This window comes from Nipponia nippon, unplaced genomic scaffold, assembly GCF_047370975.1.
Source record: "Nipponia nippon isolate SJK-2023a ecotype South Korea unplaced genomic scaffold, ASM4737097v1 scaffold_2, whole genome shotgun sequence".
Taxonomy (NCBI): Eukaryota; Metazoa; Chordata; class Aves; order Pelecaniformes; family Threskiornithidae; genus Nipponia; species Nipponia nippon.
The window spans coordinates 67979686-68001595 of NW_028262336.1; the positions used below are offsets into that span (position 1 = coordinate 67979686).

At 36.6% G+C, this 21910-nt stretch overlaps 1 protein-coding gene across 1 annotated transcript in view; it reads right to left on the bottom strand.

Annotated features, from left to right (window-relative positions):
• Positions 1 to 21910, bottom strand: part of MYO16 (myosin XVI) — a 399305-nt gene that overhangs the window by 108053 nt on the left and 269342 nt on the right. Inside the window, exons 18-21 of the mRNA XM_087757041.1 lie at positions 18468 to 18585; positions 17638 to 17709; positions 16883 to 17024; positions 8248 to 8320 (exon numbers count right to left, since the gene is read on the bottom strand). Of these exons, the coding sequence (XP_087613167.1) occupies positions 8248 to 8320; positions 16883 to 17024; positions 17638 to 17709; positions 18468 to 18585 (405 nt within the window). The remainder of the gene's footprint in view (positions 1 to 8247; positions 8321 to 16882; positions 17025 to 17637; positions 17710 to 18467; positions 18586 to 21910) is intronic.

The window sequence follows — 21910 nt, forward strand, 5'->3', positions numbered from 1 at the left end:
TACACTAAATCAAGGACTTTTCAGCTTCTCGTGCTCTACTGACTGAGAAGGCTGGAGATGTACAAGAAGCTGGGAGGGCGCACAGCCAGGACGACTGACCTAAAATGGCCAAAGGGCTATTCCATACCATATGATGTCATGCTCAGCATATAAACTAGGGGAAAGCTGGATGGGGGGCTCCTGTTCAGGGACTGGCTGGACATCAGAGGGCAGGTGGTGAGCAATTGCATCATGCATCATTTGCTTTGTGTATTCTTTTTTATATTATTATAATAATAATTATTATTATTTTATTTTATTTTATTTTAGTTAAATTATTAATTTGTTCTTATCTCAACCCACGAGTTTTCTCACTTTTACTCTTCAAATTCTCTCCCCCATCTCACCAGGGAGGGGCGAGGTAGTGAGTGGCTATGTGGTGCTTAGTTGCCGGCTGGGATTAAACCACGACAAAAGGAAAGACTGTCTTAGTCAAACCTTAAAAAGATCTGATAAATAACATTGTTTTTAACTGCCAAAAGTAAAAGGCATAGTATTTTGTTAAAATATTCATACATAACACGCTGGGCTGGTAAAGAAGAACAAACATTTATAAATTCTACTGATCAGTATATTATGGCATACACTGGTGTCCTTTTTAGTAATATAAGCAATACCAGACTGGCTGACTTGCCATATTGACAGTAAGGTTCTGCAAACCAGACCAGAAAGCAAGCTCAAGCGCTTATACAAACTGCAAGCTGCTCCAAAGCTGCTCTCTCTAGCAGTGGCTGTGAGCAACAGCTCTGCAGAATGAGAACCAGGAAACCAGCCAGGGACTGCTGAAAAGCAAGCCATTCTCATCATATCTTTCTCCATTTCAGTGTTTTATACAACCTGCTGGGAAAAGGTAATAAAATGAATGTTTCAAATTAAAAGCTTGACACAGGTTGACGTAATAATTAAAGCAGCTGAAATGTAGAAATCAGATGAAAATGAACTAAACTAGCTTTGCTAACCGAACTACTTTTGCTCCATGTCATATGAGGTATTATATAAAACAATGACATATTTGCTGTCTAAAGATACGAAAAGTTCAGAAAACGACATTTTTTAAACATGTATTTAATTGCACCCAGGAAAACTAGATGGAAATGTAGTAGTAATAAAAGAAAACACAATGAAATTTTTACATAAAACAAATGTTGTGGGAATAACTTTAAACACTGTATATTCAGTTCACCTTGCAGCATTACTCAACACTACCTATGGTACTTTTTGTCATTAAACATTGTTAGATTGTTCTTCACATGCCTCTTATTGGCTCTATTGTATGCCTCTTCTGTAAGAAATCCTCCTTTCTATCTGTCTTCCTTTCTAATTCTAACTCATTATCATGTCTCAGTGAAAACAAATATGCCATCTATTTGTCCAAGTCTTCATTAAAAAGTACTTCTAGAATATTATTAGAAGAAAAAAAATAATTTCTTGATCAAGTATTTAAACAAACAACTTGAAGTATCATCCAAATTATAGAATTTGGAAAAAAAAATATAGTGGTGTTTCATAAAAGCAGTAAGTATTCATCACATGAGACAGTGTTAGCTTGATCTCTCTTTTTTTACTACATTTGACCAGTTAGTACTGAAGACCAAAATTGTACTGTACTCCAAAGACAGAAAAGTACCTATGACTAATGAAATTTTCCTGCTCTTCACTTTATATAAATAGCTATTTGAAAAGGCATAGCCAAAAAAAAGGGAATTTGTGAAAAGAAAACTTGGTGACTGTCAATCAGTGAGGGAACGATGGATGTAAACACCCTTTCGAAAGCTCATTTACATCCTTTGGTCATGCAGAAGGATTAGCACTCTCAAGGGATGCGTATTCAGAGCATGGAGTAAAGCTTACAGCTGTCATATCAACATATCTATCAAGCCGTATGTTATTGGCCAAGATGATGCAGCCACAATGCCAAGTTTAATTTGCAAGGATGTGCTCTAGCATTTCTCAGAAATGTAATTCTAACATAGTGGAAGGCAGAATCATCTTCAATTTACTGACGTTGGACTCAAAAAATATTTTTAAACCTAAGGTTGATAATCACTTCTTTCTCAGAAGTATCTTGATCACTGTTCCCCCTTGTATCTGCTACCCAAACATTTCGATATCTTTTTTTTTTTATGTAGAGTACCAATCACAATATTTTTAACGAATGTATTACAAAACCAGAACCCATTACATTTCTTCCTTTGCCTTTTAGGGGCAATAGGATCTAACATAGATTTCTTGTTTTCCATGCAGCTCCAACACAAATTCAAACATAGTTCTTCTGCCTCTCTGTCAGAAGAACTTTATTTCACTGGGAATTCATGTCACGTCTGAGGTCAGTTGCCATTAGCTGATCTGTGTCCCTCAAATGAAGTAAAACAGAACCCAGTGCTATATTAAAATTTTATTATGAGTAGCTGTCACCTGAAAAGTCTTCCACAAAGGAGGGTCTGAAAAGGCCCTCCAAAAGGGACAAAATTCCAACACAAAGTGGAATAGTCTCCCATCTGATTTTGTACATATAAAAGTATTAAACAAACAAGCAAACAAACATGGTAACAACAGTCTTTCCTTGAAAGAATTTGGAATTAAAGATACTGAAATAGTTCCAAATTATTTTTTCTCTCATACTGCTGGCCAGCAACTAAGTACTGTAGGATAAAAAAGGGTGCTGCTGTGGAAAAGTAAGATATCAGTTAATAAATGTCCTTGTGCAGCATTTCACCAATCAATCACAAATTGAATCTCATTTTTAGAGAAACAATTTTATTTTTGGCCACAAGGTGTCTACCGTAGAAGAACAAATTAAAAATAAACATTTTAATGTCAGGTACGTGATAAGCCAACTTTAAAACTGAGTAACACTGGTTCTCCAGTTGCTGACTGGAACACTGGGCAGACTATAGTGTCCTGCACAAATGGAAAAAAAAGTGTGCAGTCTGGAAAAAAGACCAAAGAGATGGAACAGGGGTACACCATGACGAAAGCCATGCAGAGTGTAAGATCCACAGGAATTGCGTTGAGGAACAAATTAAAACGCATGATCGCCAGGCCCCTGAGGGCAAGAATAGGCTTTTATAGCCCTGCTCAGCTTTCCCTGGGACCCCCACCCATACCCTGCCCACGGGCCCAGTCCCAGGCAACACCATGGCAGTGCCAGTTTCCAGCCCCATCTCCAGCTGCTCCTGACAGGACCCCAGCCCCGGCTCGCTGCTTGCCGTGTCAGGGCTGCTCATGGTCGCTATTACCGGCCCCGTCTCTGTCCACCATGCTCAGGCCCTGCAGGTTGATGTCCATCAGGGAGGTCATGGCTGGCCTTGGGGTCCTCCTAGTGCCCGGCTCCCTGATGCCAAGGATGAGCTGGCTCTCGCTGCTCCACAACAAGGATATTAAAACCTTCCTATGGATGGAGGCTAGCAAAACTCTGACTTAAAACTATCACATCATTTTTCCTTGTTAAAGGCTCAATGAAGATAGTAAAGCACTGTCCCTCATCCTATGGGGAACAAGGAATGCCCCAGCACTGGGAACTGTGGTGGGAGGTTTTGCATTCAAGTCCCTACGTAGTATCAGATCTCAGTGTGCACCAGCAGCTGCCTATTCCACAGGTTAATACAGAGGCAAGTAGGACCATTCTTCTACGCTCTGGACAGGCAAAACCAAAGAAGGCTGATTTCTTTTGCATAAAATAAAATATTGGAATGCTCCTTCAGACTGTCTGAATGCAAAAACTTGAGTGCGTGACTTCCCGTCTACTATCACTCAGACTGCAATGACAGTTAGAAAAGTTAAGTCATGTAACTTTTATCTGTTCATCCGTCTACAAAATAGGCAACGTAAGCTTACATTTGGATAGCTAGAAATGGTCTCATAGCTGAGGGAATGCAATTTAATAAAAAAATATTCTGTTATGGCTGTTTTGGCTAGGAAAGGTCATATGACAAAATTAAATGAAGTCTCAGTAGGGTTAACTAAAGAAATAATATACTGAGAAGTTAAAACCTACCACACCCAATAATAAACATAGGTGAAAATTCCTGTGAACACATCTGGGTTGTACAAGCTCTTCTACTTCACCATAGTGACTCTGAAGTCAAGTCCTGAGCGGGGCAGGCAATGCTCTGTGCTCTTGGAGCCAGCTAGCTCCTATTGCAAGAGATGTGCTGCACAGAGCTGCCACGGGAGCCATCCCTCTCCCAGTGCTCTACTTTATCACACAGATAATACCACACATACTTTAATGGGTATAGAGTTGAATGGGAGGCAAGAGACACTTGACTGTTTCCATGACCTGCAGTCCTAATTCCAATAAACCACTTATATTTCCCATAAAAAGGAGGATATATATATATACTTTCTTCTGCAAAACTGAAGAGGTCTACAGAGACAAAATACCATGCAAGAGCTAAACATGATATTTAGCAAGAACCAAATTTTTTTTCAGTTTACCACCTGAATTAGACATCAGAGAGAAAAGACTACTGGACTAGAGTCCATTTTATTTATGTGCATTATCACTCTTTATGATGCTTCCACAATGACAGACCTCCATTTCTGTAGAAAGACCTGACTTTCTGCAGGGGGAAAAAAAGCTACTCTGGCTACTCTAAGGTCTGGTTGTTCTGCTATAATGCAGTTTTTTTAGAAACAATTAGGGGAAAATTACACAGGCAACTTTATCAGCCTTCCCTCCTGCTTATTGCTTGTTATGTTCATTTGCTGTGAGTTCTTTCTGTTTGTGTTGCATGCTTTTGTGGTCAAAGAATACATTAGTGTAAAGGTATAAAGAAGATAGCAGCATAAAGGTTTAAAGAAATACCAGCATTCCTTGACTGCGCTATTTGGAGTTGTGCTGTGAAGGAGCCACGAACAAGATCCAACCTAGCTTTAAATAAATATAGCCCCTCTCAAACAAGGAAACCTAAGAAAACATTGAAAACTAACATTGAAAACTGCCATTGCTATTTTTGGTAGAGCACTCATATTTCCTGAGATGATCACAAAATGAAGGCCATTTCTGTACAGAATGGGATGGACAAATCTGTCCTCACTTATGACCATGTTCCAGTGTGGCTGTATACAAAGCTGTTCTGGCACAGCAGGTATGCAGCTGCTCTAGGAAAATGCTGTTCGCAAGCTAATGATCACTGCTAGGAAGTGACTGTAAATTGTAATTGGGGTGAGCTAAAAGTGTACTGTAGTCATTTACCATAGCTCAGCTGATGAGCAGTAACTCACTGAGTCCTCGTAATTCAGAGCTTTCAGTCTTTATTGAGCAATGACTCCCTCAGACTGGGGCTGCTAAAAACACTGTCCCCTGTCTTTCAGCTTTTAAATTTCACACCAAAAATCACAACTCCACTCACTATCGCTTATTCCATACACTTAATTACTGTTATTTTAGAATTACAGGTCCTATTTTTGCTATTATAAATACAATGTATCACATGTATGTTCTATAAATGAAGGCTTACCAATGCTCTCCAAGTACAAGGAAAACTGTTTAATTAATTAATACTGTTTTTAACTTCTAATGACTTCTTTGTAATCATCTATAAAACTTTTCTGCTTGCAAGCTGTCAGTCACATCATCTTGCCTGCAGAAGTTACCAGATTCTTGGTGTAGACATAATTAACCTTACTTTTCTAGTTCTTTGATGTCTATTGTCCTATGCATTGTTCATGAACTGTTCCTAGACCAATTCTTTGTTTGCCTTTGACATTTCAGTACTCTAATGCCTTGTCATTCCAACACACTCACTAGAGTGAACAAGTTATTCTACCTGGTTTATTCAGCTCTTTCTTCCTGAACGGTCTTCAAACACAGTCTATTAAAATGAATTGCTTAAATTGACAGGTGATTTACTATCATATTGCTCTCTTAATTATGATATTAAACTGTCTATCAACTGACCTGATTTAAAGCACCAGAAAGATTCACACAGGTGCTTGGAATGTCCCCAGATTTGGGCAATCAGGACATTTTAATCTTTCTTGAAAACACTTGCAATTTTTTTTTCTTTTTTTTTAAGAAAGCAGGAAAACAGGTATCACAAAGAATGCCTTGTCTTACACTAATTTGAAACAAAAGGTTCATTTTCCCCAAATTACTTTTGTAATGCTATTTTAGTACATGTTAATCTAAATGTGATGAAAAAATAATTCTTATGGCTCCTCCACTGTTTGGCTGTAACATTTAACGTTAATGTTCTGCAATCACAGGCCTTGACACTGGGCATGTTTGCAGACATGATGCAATGTTTTGCATGAGGACCCTATCTGGGCTAATGAGCCTGTTTATCATCAGGGTTAACGAGCCCAGGCAGAATACTGAACTAGGCTAGACTGTTAGACAGCTCGAGCTTTTGAGTGCAGGCTGTTTTGGGTATGTCTGCATGATTATATTGTGCCATGTGGAGATACAAACTGCTTCTCTTCATTGATACTGCAACCTATCACTTCAGGAATCAGATGTGTTAATCACATTATAAAGTCCATATAAAAATGAACTCTGTAATTCCCTCACCTCTAATCTATCTTTTCAGGAATGCAGTTCAGTAGTTTCTGAGGTAATGACTCAGAGTATTACTCAATATTACTCAATGAAATGCATTCAGTCCAGGTGGAGGGACAGTAAGTGTCTCCTGAAATATATTTATTCAGAAAAAATAAAATAAAAATGCAACGTTGACTTTAAAATTATGATGTTTGCTGTGCAGAAATCATAAAATAAATTACTATTTACTCATTTTTCTTTAAGTCTCATATTTTCTCTTCAAGCATCCTCTGCAGTCACTAAGCAGAAAATGACTTACCCCAGAAACTGGAATTCATGGTATTTCATGATTTCAGTTGCAGAACTTATATGAGTTTCGTGACAAAAAGCAATGCAGAACAGAGTCAAAGGAAAATAGCCAGTAAGTCCCAAGATGCACCCCGCTCTTTTGTGATGCATTTAAAATGCGTAGAATACTTTATCCTTATTAATCAGTAGGTTTTATGGATTTTTTTTGGCATATATTCAAGTCTGTTAAAATGTTTTTTATTTTTCAGTTGGTATTTTCCTCCAAAGTAGACATTCACACTGAGTAACTGACTGTGAATATTAGCACACATCAATAGTCCTTAATCCAGCAAACCTTCAAGCAAGGTAAAACTGTAACAGCAAAAAGAGTTTTGTGAGAGGGGAACTGGAATATGTTTTATTGCATTCTTACATGCTCTTTTGAAGGTAGAGGTAAGCTCACCCTTTTTGTGCTTTCAAACATTTGGAAATTAGGTAGCCACGTAAACATGCTACACAAACTGAACTAATGTGGCTCTATGATTTCTATTTCATTAGAAAGAGAAAGTTGAGCCATAAAAGAATGGATTGACTGGGATGAAGGGGCAAATTCTGATTTCAAACAATAACATGTCCTTTGTTGCTCCTGAAGCCATCCCTATTCTTTTCTATGCTTTGATTTTCTATTGTATGCTTTGATTTTCTTCTGCTGCATTACAGAATGAGTGAACAACTGAACAATAACTTGGACATCTCTTTCAGCATGTTGTGTAGAGTTGCTAATGCTTTCTGAAGTACATAATTCACAAGAGCTTTGGTGTTCGAAGACTAATGTTGAAGGTGGGCAAACAGTTCCCTAATTTTCAAAAAATGTTTGATATTTAAATGGATTTTTAAGCATTCAATGAGATAAAGTTTAATTTATTTTCCATGGATGTAATTCAATTTTTTAAAAAGTCACATGTAAAGTCACACAGAGGTGAATCTGCCAGTAATGACACTTAGCATAATTAAGCATTTTCATTCTATCTTTTCTCCAAGGCATCTGAAGACCTTCTGAAGATCTTTCTTCAAATCCAGTATATTGTCCTCCTACTCACTGACCTAGTTGAAGTATCACATTCACAACCATGAAAACAGACAACGCTAAGTATTTTCCTCAGGTTGTCTTTCAGTGCTGATACTACCTCTCTTCCAAATCATTATGGTAGATGTTTACTAGATTCTTTTAAAATGATGAATAACTGTAGAAAGCTGTATTTTAATTAACACCCATATAGGCAGAATAGGAAAAAAATATTTTAAGAGCAAATTTTCTCCCCCATATATGTTTATATTCTGATCAAAACACTTGTTTTCACTAAAACCCAAAACCTTAATAGAAGAATTAACATTAACCATTACAGTAAATTCAGCAAAACATAGCCACATACCTGTTCAAAAGTATTCTTTTGAAATTCTTCAAATCCAAAAATATCCAGTACTCCAATTTCAAATACCTGGTCACTGGGAAAAAAAGATATTGCAGATAATAAGAATTCAAGCAAGTGAATAATATATCTGTTGTTTCTGACAAAAGTATTTCAGTTCTAGGACGAAAGCAGGCTGTATTTCAAAAACACAGTGTGAAATACACAAGAAGACCATGTATAGAACAGAATCAAAATTCTACCCACCAACCTATTATATCAAAGATAAACAAAAAAGCAGGGTTCAAGATTGTTTTAGCAGCCACTTTAAAAACTAAATTTGTAAGAGAAGGGAAAATCTTGGCTTCTTTAAAGTCCAGTTTCTAAAGGTGTAGGTATCTATTCGCTCAGATGAGGGACAGCCATTTAGGGGAAGTTTCAAAATTCCTTGGCTGCACTCAGTTACCCCTTCCAGTTTATATTTCTTCGACAGCCAGAACTGCTCCTACTAAATGTACTTCAAGGGAAACCTGTTAAGCCAAACTCCTCTCTGTGCCAGCATCAAGTAGAGGCTGCAAGCTCAGGGTGCACGAGAGGTTACATCTCTCAGGGGAAAGAACAGTCAGGATCTGGGCATGAAGAAGGCAGATGTTTCTTCTCTGTATATATAAAAGCATACTTGTTGGCAGTGCATCTAATTTGTCATGTGCTACTGCTTGCATTCAGAGAAGGGCTTTTATTTTGGCCCAGTGGAAGGATTAGGGCAGGGCAGTCACCTAGGGTTTGGAGAGGAGAAATGGGAAAGGGACAGAGATGTTATTATTCTGTACTTACTTGGGACTAAGTCATTGCAAACCTGATCTGGAGAAGAAACTAAGTTCACTATGGGGAGCAAAATTAATGTTTTGGGATATCCTGTTGCCTGCTTTGGAAGGACTTGAGAACTCTATATGAAAGGGCTGGGCTCACTGAGGCTGAGCTTTTTCTTTATTTTCTTCACTCTATCATTAGACAGAAAACATAAAAAGCGGGTTACAGTAAAAAATTTGTTGCAGTTTGCCTATGTGAATACTGTGGGACTTTCTCCAGAGTGAAACGATCTGCGAGCAGGACGAAAGACACTGCACTATAGCCAATGGCTCTCTGGAACAGGAAAAATCAGCAAAGGAAAAATCATTCAGCTTCCTGAGAAAGGAGATGGACACTTTCTAAAGCAGATGAGTTTCCTTTCTCTTTGCCAACATAATTTGTAAATGTATGGGGTTATACATATACAAACAAAATTGCAGCCTGATGTTTCTGAAATCTACTTTTCCTTCCACATTTTTCCTCCATGTTCCGTGTTTCCGCTATGTCTAAATCTATGTGTACATCAGGATATAGACGTAAAGGAGAAAAAGGTGATCCACTGTTGAAGTACTTTAGTACAGTTCTATTACAGTCATTGTAAACGCTACTATTTAATTAGGCAAGGATCCAGCCCTGAAAATAAATTCCCACATAACAAACAAAAAAAAGTAAAATCATAAAAAAAATGAGTACTACAGAACAAGCTAGGAAAAACAATCCTCAGGGACAAGCAGAGCCTTCTTCAGAAATCATACCCAAGAAGTTTGTCTTCATTTCTAAGGCATACTAGTTCAATGCACTACTGATTGTCACAAGACTGGCCATGTGTGTAAATGCCAGACATAGAGAGTTGCACAATAAATCTAGTCTAGAATGACTTTGTTGGGCAGGAGAGGTTATCGTGAGGTTGATTAGACTCCAAGGGAATTTCTACAAGAAGCATAAAGATATATCACCACCTCCACCTCTAGCAATGAGTGCAATTAAAATTGTGTTTTAAAATGTAAGCCTCATTCTCAGGTGTTCCTGATCAGAGATGGGTATTTCCTTGTCACAACGTGTTTTTAACAAAACCAGTCTGTTTTCTATAAAGAACAATTAAACATTTTGAAAACAAACTACCTCAGACTAATATTGAAAAGCCAGAATTATTATGTTATTTAAAAAAGTTTTTGAAAAAAAGTAGTTTGGAATTTCAGAATACTTAATAAGTTTTCATTCTTATTTTATTATTTTGTCATTTATCCATACCTTTCCTTATAGGAAGGCAAAACATGAACTGCTATGTAATATTGCACAACAGCTGAAATCTCGGATTTTACAATTATTAAGAGCTACTTAACACGGATGGAACAGCTTATCCCTTCTCTGTCTGATTCAATGAATAGATTTGAGGCTCGATTGCTTACATCCTGGTTGAGTGCCATGACTGTTACTTTGTCAAATTAGTCTTTCTTACTTTTTCTCAAGGAATATGTAAACGTCTGCATAAGGAAAAGATCTAAACAAACTGACTTAATGAATTATTAAAAATCAAGGAAAACTGGAACCTGGCCCTAGTTTCTAAAACTCCAGGTAAATGCCTTAGCAGCCAGCCTATTGCCTACCTCAAATCACATTCCTTATCAAAACTGGTATTTCCAAGAATTATCTTGATTTGCTGGAGATGCATTTGTTGACAGGCAAACATGTCATCCCAATTTTTTTGATGAACTCCACTTGATAATCTTGGCCTTGTATTATTAGAAGATGCACACACTATATTAAAAGAGCTGGAGGTTTTACATAATTAATATCTTGCCTATGGGGAAAGTATAACATAACAAGGCTCTGTATCCTCTACAATAGCGACATTTATTACTACATTGTGGCATTTATTTGCAAAATCTCACCAACCACGATAGTAATTTTCTGTATTAAGTTATTGCCCACATTTTGAAAATTAAATAGCAACAGACAGCACAACATCAAAATTAAAAGTGTTGTTTTATATGTGGCTACAAATTACTTTGCTTTGGTTTTTTCTTTCTTCTTGTCTTCCTCTGTTTTATACCACTTTTCTTCTCAGAGGGAGGGTCCATATATGGTTTTTTTGCTAGCTGTCAATCATATTAATTCCAGCAAAATTACTTTCCTTAAATTAATCATAGCAGAGATTCCCAAGGCAAAATAAAGCATGAAAGATCCCATGTTTACAAATGAAAGGGCATGTCACCAGTGTCTAAAAGAACAAATACTAGTAAAGAGCACTTTTTGCTCTGAAAAATCCCCTTATTTTACTTTATTCTTTTATGGTTACTAAACATCACTGACACTTTTCCTCATTATGTTTCAGATATTCAATATTTACTATGTATAAATAAAACAGCTATAGTTTTAGTGGGGACTGACACTTTGATTTCAAGTTTGACAATATTTCCTAGCATAGAAATTAGAGAAACAGCAATTTGCCAGTATTTGAAGAACATTTTTATCTCTTAGACTGGTACATAGCTGTGAAAAGTTAAAAACAGACATGGATGTTAACCAGAACTAACTTCATTTTTGTGATTTACAAACCAGCATTTTGACTAGTAATATTTTACAATGTCTCCAGTTCTGCCTTTTTGCTGAGAATGACATCTCTGCAAAGATGTCCTTATAGAAAAGAAATACCTTTTCATCTTGTACACTGAACAACTGCATTATAAAGAAACCACATAAAAATTCTTGGCATCTCCTAAAAACAACACACATACACCAGACATCCTGTCTGATGATCTACTGTCTTGGCAGACATCTTGCCATTCAGCAAGAGATGCTCTTGACCCCTTTGCCATTCCTGGCAAGGTGAACAGAATTCTCTTTACCATACTTCTGACCTAATGTTTCAGACAAATCTACAGGATGTTACGTGATCACTCTTTTTTCATCCCAGATGTTTTTCAGCTCCAAAATACATAGGGTTCATTCCCATTGTCATTTTTTGTAATCTGCCTACATAAAGCAGTGAGGTGAATCTGCTGAGGCAGGATGATCTAACGTGCCTTTTCATCTGCCCCAGATATAATGTTTCTTGCTCTTCCTTCAACTTCTGCCAGTAACCAGGAAGGAAGCCAGTAGGCTTATGTCTGATCTGGATAAACTAGAAGTGATACTCATTAATGAGGAAATATTTCTAGGATTAGATGAAGTCTATAACCTACCCTTCAAATGAGGACCCTCAGAATCCTACTTAGGACTCCCCCAGTACTCCCAGGGGGACAGATTACACCCATTGTCATAAATACAGTTCTTGAAGGGAACAGGCTGAATACTCCCAGCTGGATACGATCTTCATCTCAAACAATTACTAAAACAAACTCATTTCTGAGACTTTTGAGAGAGATTTTGCTGAGATTTTTTTTAAGATTCTGAGATTTTTGCTGAGATTTGGTGTCATTTTCCTTTTAATATTACCTTACCCAGGTGTGAGTGGTACAGAGACAGTGGTTGGACACAGCAGAAAGAAACACTGGCTCCTTATCTGACAAACATTTCTTTGAGTGACTTGACAGGTATGGCAGGACGGGAGAAATATTTTTACTAATAGACTCAAGATCTATAGCCCTCTCATCAGTAGCATATACTCTTTCCCAGTTCTTTAAAGCAAAATTTGTTCTATGCTTTGGCATTTGTTCAATGCAAATGGCATTGTCTTGTTTAATGAAATACTGGAAATAATAATCCAGACTGAAGCAGATCTCAAAACATGATATTATGCACCATATTGTATTAGATGCTTTGTACTGTTTGTCTGTTTTAAAGATTTCCCTACCTCCACATGTAGAGACAATTCTCATTATGCTGTGGGTTCATGTTCTGAACAGGAACTCTCTTTCTGTCCTTCCTGCATTCCCAGCACCCTTCTACTGGGTTCAATAATAGATAAATAAACAGTTTATGCTCTGATTTTTTTCTTAAGCTGGGAAGATTTCTATTTCAGAATATCCCATTCTATAAATCAGATAATGTGTATTAAGAAGTTTGTAAATGAGACTCCTGAGATCTTTCCTTTGCCCAAATAAGTGTTGCCACTGCTATTCTCTGGTGATATTTGAATTTTTCTGGGAATAAGATTACACAGTCAGAATACACAAGCTTTCAGAAAATACCTATTTAGAAATATTCTATATGCTCTATTTGAAATAGAAATCTCCTATGACTGACCTGGTGATACAGACAGAGGGTATAACAATGCTAGATTTCTTTGCCTGCCTGTAATGCAGCAGGCATATTAGCATTAGTCCCATCTTCAGGCCACATAAGAGAGAAACTCTTTGCTAACCAGCTAACAAAACATCATGCCTTCTACTTACTAGCAGGCAGGGAAGACAATATCAAGATTTTCTCAAGCATATATGACTAATTAGCTTGTTTTTCATCAGAAAAGAAGAACAATGTTTCAGAAGAGTTCACAGATCCCCATAAATGGAAAGTCCTGTTGCAGAATGAGTCAGCAGTTCTTAAAACATCATCCTAAGACACTTTATTACTAATATTTGGATCACTAGATCCAACTTTGCCAACGTGCAACCAAGTACCTTGAAATGCCACATTTAGGCAACCGTGAATGCTCTAGTCTCTTTTATTTACAAAACTGCAAATCAGCATACTTATTTGAATGGAAATAAAACAGTAGTAAACTTTGAAGAGTAAAGAGTCTTGGGAAGAAGTTCACCTAGACAATTTTTACAATAATAAAATCAGTAGAATAGGAAATCATTATATAAATGAGTGGATATAAATATTAATCCTTTTTAAAAAATAATTATAAGCACTTGTGAGAAATTTTAATAGCTTTCCTCTAATCCCATTCTAGAGGCCAATTACAGAAAAACATTTTCTCCCCAGTGAATTTCTTTGAAACAGTATCAAGATGAATAAAGTAATAAACCTCAAAGGTACCTTGCAACCAGTCCAAACTAGCATCCATGGTCATAATTTAGTTCTAACTAGACAAAATCACAAGTAATTTTTTATGAAGGAGAACAACATTTCTGAAGGTGTATTATCTCACTTAACACTGTCATTAAAACTCTTGCTTTATATTTATTGGATGGTATTATAAAGTAATGAATTTGCTGGATTCTGGAAACACTTTTATCCTCTATACTTAATACCTCTAGATCTTGGTCTTTGCACCTTTTCATAGAATTGTCACCCCTTCCCTTAGATCTAATGGCAATCATCACTTTTACCTTTGCCTGAAACCAGCCACAAGCTATTTCATGGTAAATATAAATCAATATTAATGACCAAAATTGAGTAGCTTCACCATAAAAGTTAAACCCAGGTAACTAGTTTCCTCAAAAAAGCCAAGATCAAATATTTCTCTCAGAGTTACTAAGCCAATAAATCTAATTTTATTGCTCCATAAATTCTCACTGAAGTGGGATGGAGTGCAGTTAAGCTACCTCACAACAAAATAAGAGAGCTGAGTTAGAAACCTTATTCCAGGTTTCTGATGAAGGCTTCATCCCATCTGATATGTAGTAACTGTGTAAGTTTCCAACCGGGGAATGAAGTGTGACCTGAAATGTATCATCAGCCTTATTTAGCCATATTAGTTAATGTCTTTGGTGGATCATTAAGCAGAGGTTTACTAAAACTGCACCAAACTGGAGGTATAATGCTGCTAATTGATAGAATTGCTCAGATGCATATGAAGTAAATCTGAACCACAAATCAGATTCATGCAATGACTTGCGTTAATTCAAGTTGCATCTTAAACTGTGCTATGCCTTGATTTACTACTACAGGTTATACAATATGATTAGGCTGGACCAAAAAAAAGCTGGGGTGGAGCAGGTATTTTCTTATATTAAGCTGGCTAACTCAAGTGAGGTTGAACCATCAATGAAGGATGGTCAACTTCGTTTTCATTTTAAAACTTTTTAATTTTAAAATAAGTTATTTAGCTTCAAGTTTGGAAAGGGACCTGAGGCTGAATTTGACCTGGTAAAATTTAATATGTCTTGTCAGCCCTGCCAATATATCCTGAGCTGGTTAGCTTCCTTTAGCCAGCCTAAATGAAGAACTCCCCTTTTTCAAGCATAGGTATAATATAAAACTACTGCAAATTCCTCATTCCTGACAACATCAAACAGCTACCTTGTTTCAGCTAGGACTTACAACATCACATAGTCTTCAAGTTACCACACAGGTGGAAATAATTTCACCAAGTATTTCCACAAGGTAGAAGTCACCTCAGGCACATATGATTGCACTATAAGGACACTACAAGGTAAACAATACACAAACAGCTTTGACTTTCATTATTCAAAGATCCTATGATACCTAGAAATTATAGGCTTACATTACTGAACAACAGAGATACACAACACCCTATTCTGAAAGACTGTGAGATATCAAATTTCAAAATTGCAAAATTACACATTTAAAAATTATTTCAAATAATTTTAATAGATTTTTAATATACTGATGCTAGATTTCTTCCTCAACAACCACTACAAATGACCTCACTGTAATTAGGAAAACCTGAGCTGGAGTGTTGTCTGTCACAGACATGCAGTGAGCTAAGCCCATGTTCCAGAAGTCCCAGGAATGAATGGGGAAGAACTGAATGTGACCACATGCCACTGTCCTTCCTTGTTATAAACACAGTATTTCAAATTAGGACATGGATTGGAACGTTGGTCTAGCTTGGTTTTCCAGGTGCCTGCAATTGTAAGGGGCTGTACAATCAGAAATAGACAAGTAAAACCATTCCGTGTTACCAGCAAACCCTCCTTTTGTCTCCGGAAGGAAGCTAGGCACTCTGGTGGCATATATAATGACAGAAAGCTTTTATGCACAGGAAGCTCTGAGTTACTCAGGCATAGTAGCTTTTTCTGCTAGCTAAGCCTATAGAAGAAAAATGTCATTTATTACTGATTGGTCTACAAATAGGATAGGAATAAAAAAAGATTGTGAAGTCTTCAAACTCTTAACAACTCTAAAAGAGGGCAATTGATAAATATTTGTCCTATGAAGCCAACACAGATATAAGGAAAAAATACTTATTCTTTTTCTGGAAGTTCCACCTGTCTTTTGTGGATTTCCATTTACCAATAATGCCAAGACATCTTGTACTTAGTGTTCGTAAGAAAGCTCATCTGAGCATGTGAGATGTTGAACCTTGGTTAATTCACATGCATATGATCATCTAATTAGGTCGACTGGCTTAGTTTGCTACTTTGATTCTACGGAGACTTCTTTTTTTGGGGGGGGGAGGTATGTTTCTTGACTGCTCCACTGACACACATTAATTAGCATTCATTTTTTCTAAGAAGTCACACTGGATAGCAACAGCATTGAATTTAGCACATGATAACCTAGAGATATCCAGAACATTCTTAGAACATTTAATTCAGTGAAGTTTAAACATTCATTTGAAGGCCTGTGAATGAAATTCTTTTTTTAATACTCTGTGCTAAGGTCATATTTTTGGGGACAAAGAACAAGAATATTCTGCACTAAAAAAAACACCAAGCAGCTTTTTGTTTGTTGAAAGACTTAGCTCATTCTGTACTGTCAACTCTGACAAGATTACTAATTCTAACCACTGATCTATATTACTGCATAAAGTACCATGTCCCCCTTCCCAAGCAAATAAATAAACAAATATGTTACCGAGGAAACAATTTGGAGGAATGGCCAGTGATTTAAAGATCCAAGCATCATTGTCATGTTATCATAAAATGCTTTAAATGGTGGAATTATGTTTCTTTTATGGATCTGGATTTGAACAGATAATGGCACACCTAATAGTTTGTAATGGCACTCCTACCTGCCAGTCTCATCTTGATTTTGAAGGTAGCAGTTGATTGAGTTGACTAAAAAGCTAAATAAACGACCATATAGAGATTTTGCCAAGAGATCCCGGTAAAATTCTGCAATCTCTATAGTGTGCCTCCGTACAATCATGTCTCCTAAGAGAGAAAGCAGAAAATGTAGATGAAAGCATGCTGTAAAGCTCGCTTTAAGTAATTTTAGTTACAGTAAGTCCTTCCACCCTTTTTACTTCTCCTTTGTCAAACATATACCTGGTGCTAGTTTTTTTTCTGAAGCCTTCAGTGAAAGATGAGGACTGCCAACACTCGCAAGATCTTCAGTTTGGAAACGTACCTTTGTACTTTTTTCAGTAGAAACGGGTATGTATGTGTACCACACAGAACTAGCATTCTACTGAAAAGAACTTTCCCAAAACTTTTTTTTTTTTTCAGGACACTCCTGTTGACTTTAATTCTTAGTTTTAATATCTAATCTGTTATCTTGACACACTTTTGTAAGATTAATCAAATTAGGAGTCCATCAGCATCAGACTGCAAAATTGCTTTGCTCCATATTGCAAACATTTCTAATTCTGTGGCCCAGTCTGACTTATTGCATGGCAGATAATCTGACACATTCCTCAGAGAGAAAATTTACAAGACCATACAAGAAATAAGAAACAAAAATTATCTGCTTTTAAAATTCTCAAATCAGAAGGATCAAAATGCCACCAGGTCTGATCTATGAGAATGTAAGCTTGGAAAAGATTACCTTTAAAGTACTGAACATCAGTTGTTAAGGCTGAAGCAAGCTCATCTGGTGAAACCTGCAGCATCCCTGCCACTGAAATGAAAAGAGAATTTAAAGAAAGCCTGATTTGTGATCTACTGCATATTTTATTTTTTATAACAGATTTTCTTATGTAGATGCTATTTTTTAATAGTGAAAGAACCCACCAATTAAAGAAAAGAGTGCTGTCACAGGAGTAATCAAAATTAATGACCATACAAAATTGGATTACTATAATCAGCACTTTGTGAAGTTTGAACACATCTGTATATTACATTACAGCTTTCTTTCCTCTTTAAAGATTACTCAGGGCTTTCCCCAGGGCTTGACAGACTTTCTCTCGTATTAGAGTTAAGGTATGCTTCTTATTGACATTCTCTATCCATAAGCCACTTTGAGGAGATTTGTTAGTGACCAAGAGGGCAAACTTCAAAGCACAAAAACAAGAGACCCTTTTAAGACATAGATTTTGAATGTAAGGAATTCAATTCAATGCAAATTGTTCAGCTGTTGACAAGCAGCACAAGAGCATTTTAAAAGAAGACTGCTCAAAGTGCACTGTACAATTTCTTTTGGCAAATGGTAGCATTAAATATAACATTGAATTAGATAATTTGCAATATTAGTATTTTATTTTGTCCCATAAAAATCTGTAGTTTATAAAACATCCAAGTCAATTGGATACTGTCTTCTCACAGTAACATGGATTTTCAGAAGTCTTTTTTTTTGTCTCCCTGGAACTGTGTTTCCATCTGTCGGTGGATCAGTGCAAGTGCCCTGATTGCAACGCTCCAAGGTCATGTCCTACTGACCTTGTTCCAGTAGCTGCAGGTCTGACACGAATGCTGTCTCAGCGTCTGTCAAAGCCGTAAAGCGAATGTCTCCAAGATGCAGAATTGCTGAGAGAATTACAAACAGGTTCTCCACCTCCTGCACATATTTTATGCAGAATTAAAGATAAAGAAGAGATCTGTTGGGCACACCAGTGAAAGGCAATGCTTTATAAAAATACAAATTCTATTAGTTTGTATCATTGGCATTTCCTAAGTTAAAAAGTACTCATGTGTGAACTGTTAACAGGAAATTTGGATTTAGAAATCAAATTGGAACCTATCTAGGACATAAAACAGCAAGATTACCTTTTTTTCCTTTTGTTTTAATGTAAATCACATTAACTACTGAGTTAAGAAAGTTTGTAGTATGTGATAAAAAATACTGAAATATCTTTAATGGATGCATTATTTCTGCAAGAAATAAACATATCTTCTGCACAGAGAATTTCCATCAAGACAAATGCTGTATCTGGGAATAGCAAGGTTTGTTTTTTCCTCAGCCAACTGCATTCATAAACAAAGTGTCTAGCTCTAAATTATAACAGGTTCCTGGTAGTAAAAGCTGTAGTTAAGCTCTAAAAGAAACAAAAGCAACCTGCCTTACCCACCATGATTGCATGCTATGTTCTGATGCCTCTAAGGCTGTGAAGCAGTTATCTTCAGGGCTAGGTTTTTCTTGGCCTCATTTTTACCACAGCAAGAAGAGAAATAATTTTCTTGTTTGTTTGGGTTTTTTTTAATGTTTTTAAATTCAAGCAAAAAAGTGATCCATGAAATATGAACCAAAAATGCTAAGACATGGAAAACATTGTGTGGTTTTGGATGTTTTTTTAAGGTCGGTTATATAGCAAAGGTGCTCCTTTAAAATTACAAAACAGGAAACCTGATATCCACTATAGCATTACATGGCATTATGCACAGCAAACTTAATGGATAATTCTTGAAATATTTTTGAAAAATAATATTTGGAACCTGATTCTACTGAAACACTAGAAGTGACAGTGAGAAGTCTCACTTACTGGAATTTGCAGAATAAGATTAAAAAAATACACTACAAATAACAGTCAATATGTCCCCTTTATTCTCTGGTGACTGCAATGAATTCAGAACACACTGAAACCAAGCTTGGATGATTTTTCATCAGTTTTCAAAGCAACAAGTCAAAAAAAGCTTTTCTTCTTCTTGTTCCTTTCTCTAATAAATACGCCTGTCATCAGAGGACATTATAAAAGCTTACAGTCTTTCTGGGATACAGACTACAGTACCTCCAGTGCTGTTTAAGCAAGTTTGATTCTCTAAACTACATTTTAAGACAAGAACTTCAATCTCTTACTGTATGAGATAGATGTAAATAGGGCAACAGTATATTTTTCTATTACACGGTACCAAAGCTGAAGATTAAAAAAAGCAATATATACAGGTGAAGTCTGAATAAGATAGCTCTTACAATAGAAGAACTGTCAGGCTAATATGGCATTCAATCTAGGGTGCTATACCCTGCTTCTTGGGAATGCCTCTTAGGCAAGATGGAATGGCACTCTAGTACAGCATACTTCTTGCTTGTTTGTTAGCTTGCTCAGAACTGGTTTGGGGATGACTGTACAGTGCTGAATCGCGGCAGGCTGGGATAGCTGTTTATTCTGGTGATTTTGATAGGGTCTCGGGTTTAGTTCACGTTGCAGATTCTCAAACACTTTCTCATTGTGCTATAAGATGCATGTTCCCTCAACTTTAAAACAATTTTTTAATAAAGATTAACATACTTTGCAAGATACCATTAAAGACTACATAAACATAGTTCTTCAAAAAGACAATCTATTTTATCATTAAATGTGGCTAGATGGTCAAGGAATAATACATACAGACGTTTCCATGTACTTCAGAAGTAATGGGCAGAAATTTTAGGAGATGTGTTTTATCTACATATTCCCCTTTAACCTCCAGCACGAGTCAGCCTGCAGTACCCTGGAGCTCCACAGATTTCTAGCCTCCTAAATGATTATTCTAACGCTGCCTGGATATAGAGGAGCCTTGAAGACGGTTTATGCTTTTCTGAGAGGCAACTTACTTCCTTTCAAGAACTTTGAGAAAAGTGAAGTTGAAATGCTGGATCCGAAAGAATCCTGTATTTTTCTATGCAAAGTGTTCTCAGGCAGTTTCTGCAGGCTTCTAAAACGTGATTCATTATGCATTCCATTATTTATTTATGGGCTGAACCCCTTCCTCAACAGAACAAAAAGGTTAATAGAGTAGAGACATCCACCAATCCGTGAACACTGGGCTAAATGCAGAACTGCCTGGAACTTTTGCTACTGAGGTCTACAGGTGCAGAGCTTGAGTCATTAAGAGTAAGGAATAACTTTGTCAAATATAGCCATATGTGTTCAATTTTGTACATGGCCACATGAATATTCATGAAACCCCCCCCCTCTTTATATTAAAAGGTGGCACAGGTTACCAAAGAACATTTGTTACTACCTTAACTAGGGAATGCCAAACAACTACATGATGTACCATCACCACAGAAGTCTACCTCACACCTAAATAACAGCTTCAGCAGACTCACAATTTTTTTTGCTGATAGCCCTTGATCCCTTTTTATTACAACTGTTGCCCATCTGTCGTTTCTTATGATAATCTAGCATACTGTCACATTATCTTTTCCTCTGCTTTTTTCTTGCTAAATATCATGTAGAGGTAAAGAAGTTTTTACTTTCTTGCTTATGCATTTGTTTTGCAGAAGTGTCCCAGCTACAGTGTGCTAGGTAGCATATACATATGTAAGAAATATGGAGTTTGTTAAATATTCTGGTATCCTGAAGGGAATTACACAGTTTACATGAGTTCTTATACTCAGCCCTCCATTTCTCCCTATTCCCCTCAAACCTCTGTCCTCCAGAACCTCTTCTTGATTAATTTTCCAAATTATCTTCTTCATTAGCTTTGTAGGATTAAAGACAAATACCAGACCTATCTTCTTGTTGCTTTTTTGGGGTTAAGTCAGCTCTTTCAAGTTACCCAGCTCTAATTTTGTTTGACTAAATATGTATTTACTTTTTTTCAGGTGCTGCTAGCAAAGGCATTTGGAATGTGTGTTTCACAAAATTAAAAGGGACAGGGAGATAATCAGGAAGAGGAAAAAATTCCTGTGGGTTTTATGAGGTTTCTGTCATATGGGATTCGATTGTTTCTTTTTATCTATGTAATTTAATTGTTCAGAGTATTATACCTTGAAGCTGTTTTGTGAATCTTTAAGAATGAAAAAGATTTACATTGTTGGTGCTGTGTCTAATTAAAAGTGATTACAGTAATTTCCCTGGAGTGAACTAGTACTGTACACTGTTTCAAGGTCTTAACCAAGAGAAAAAACAAAGACAGAAAGGCACTTATTTTCCCCACAAAAGGTTATAAGTAAGAGTTCC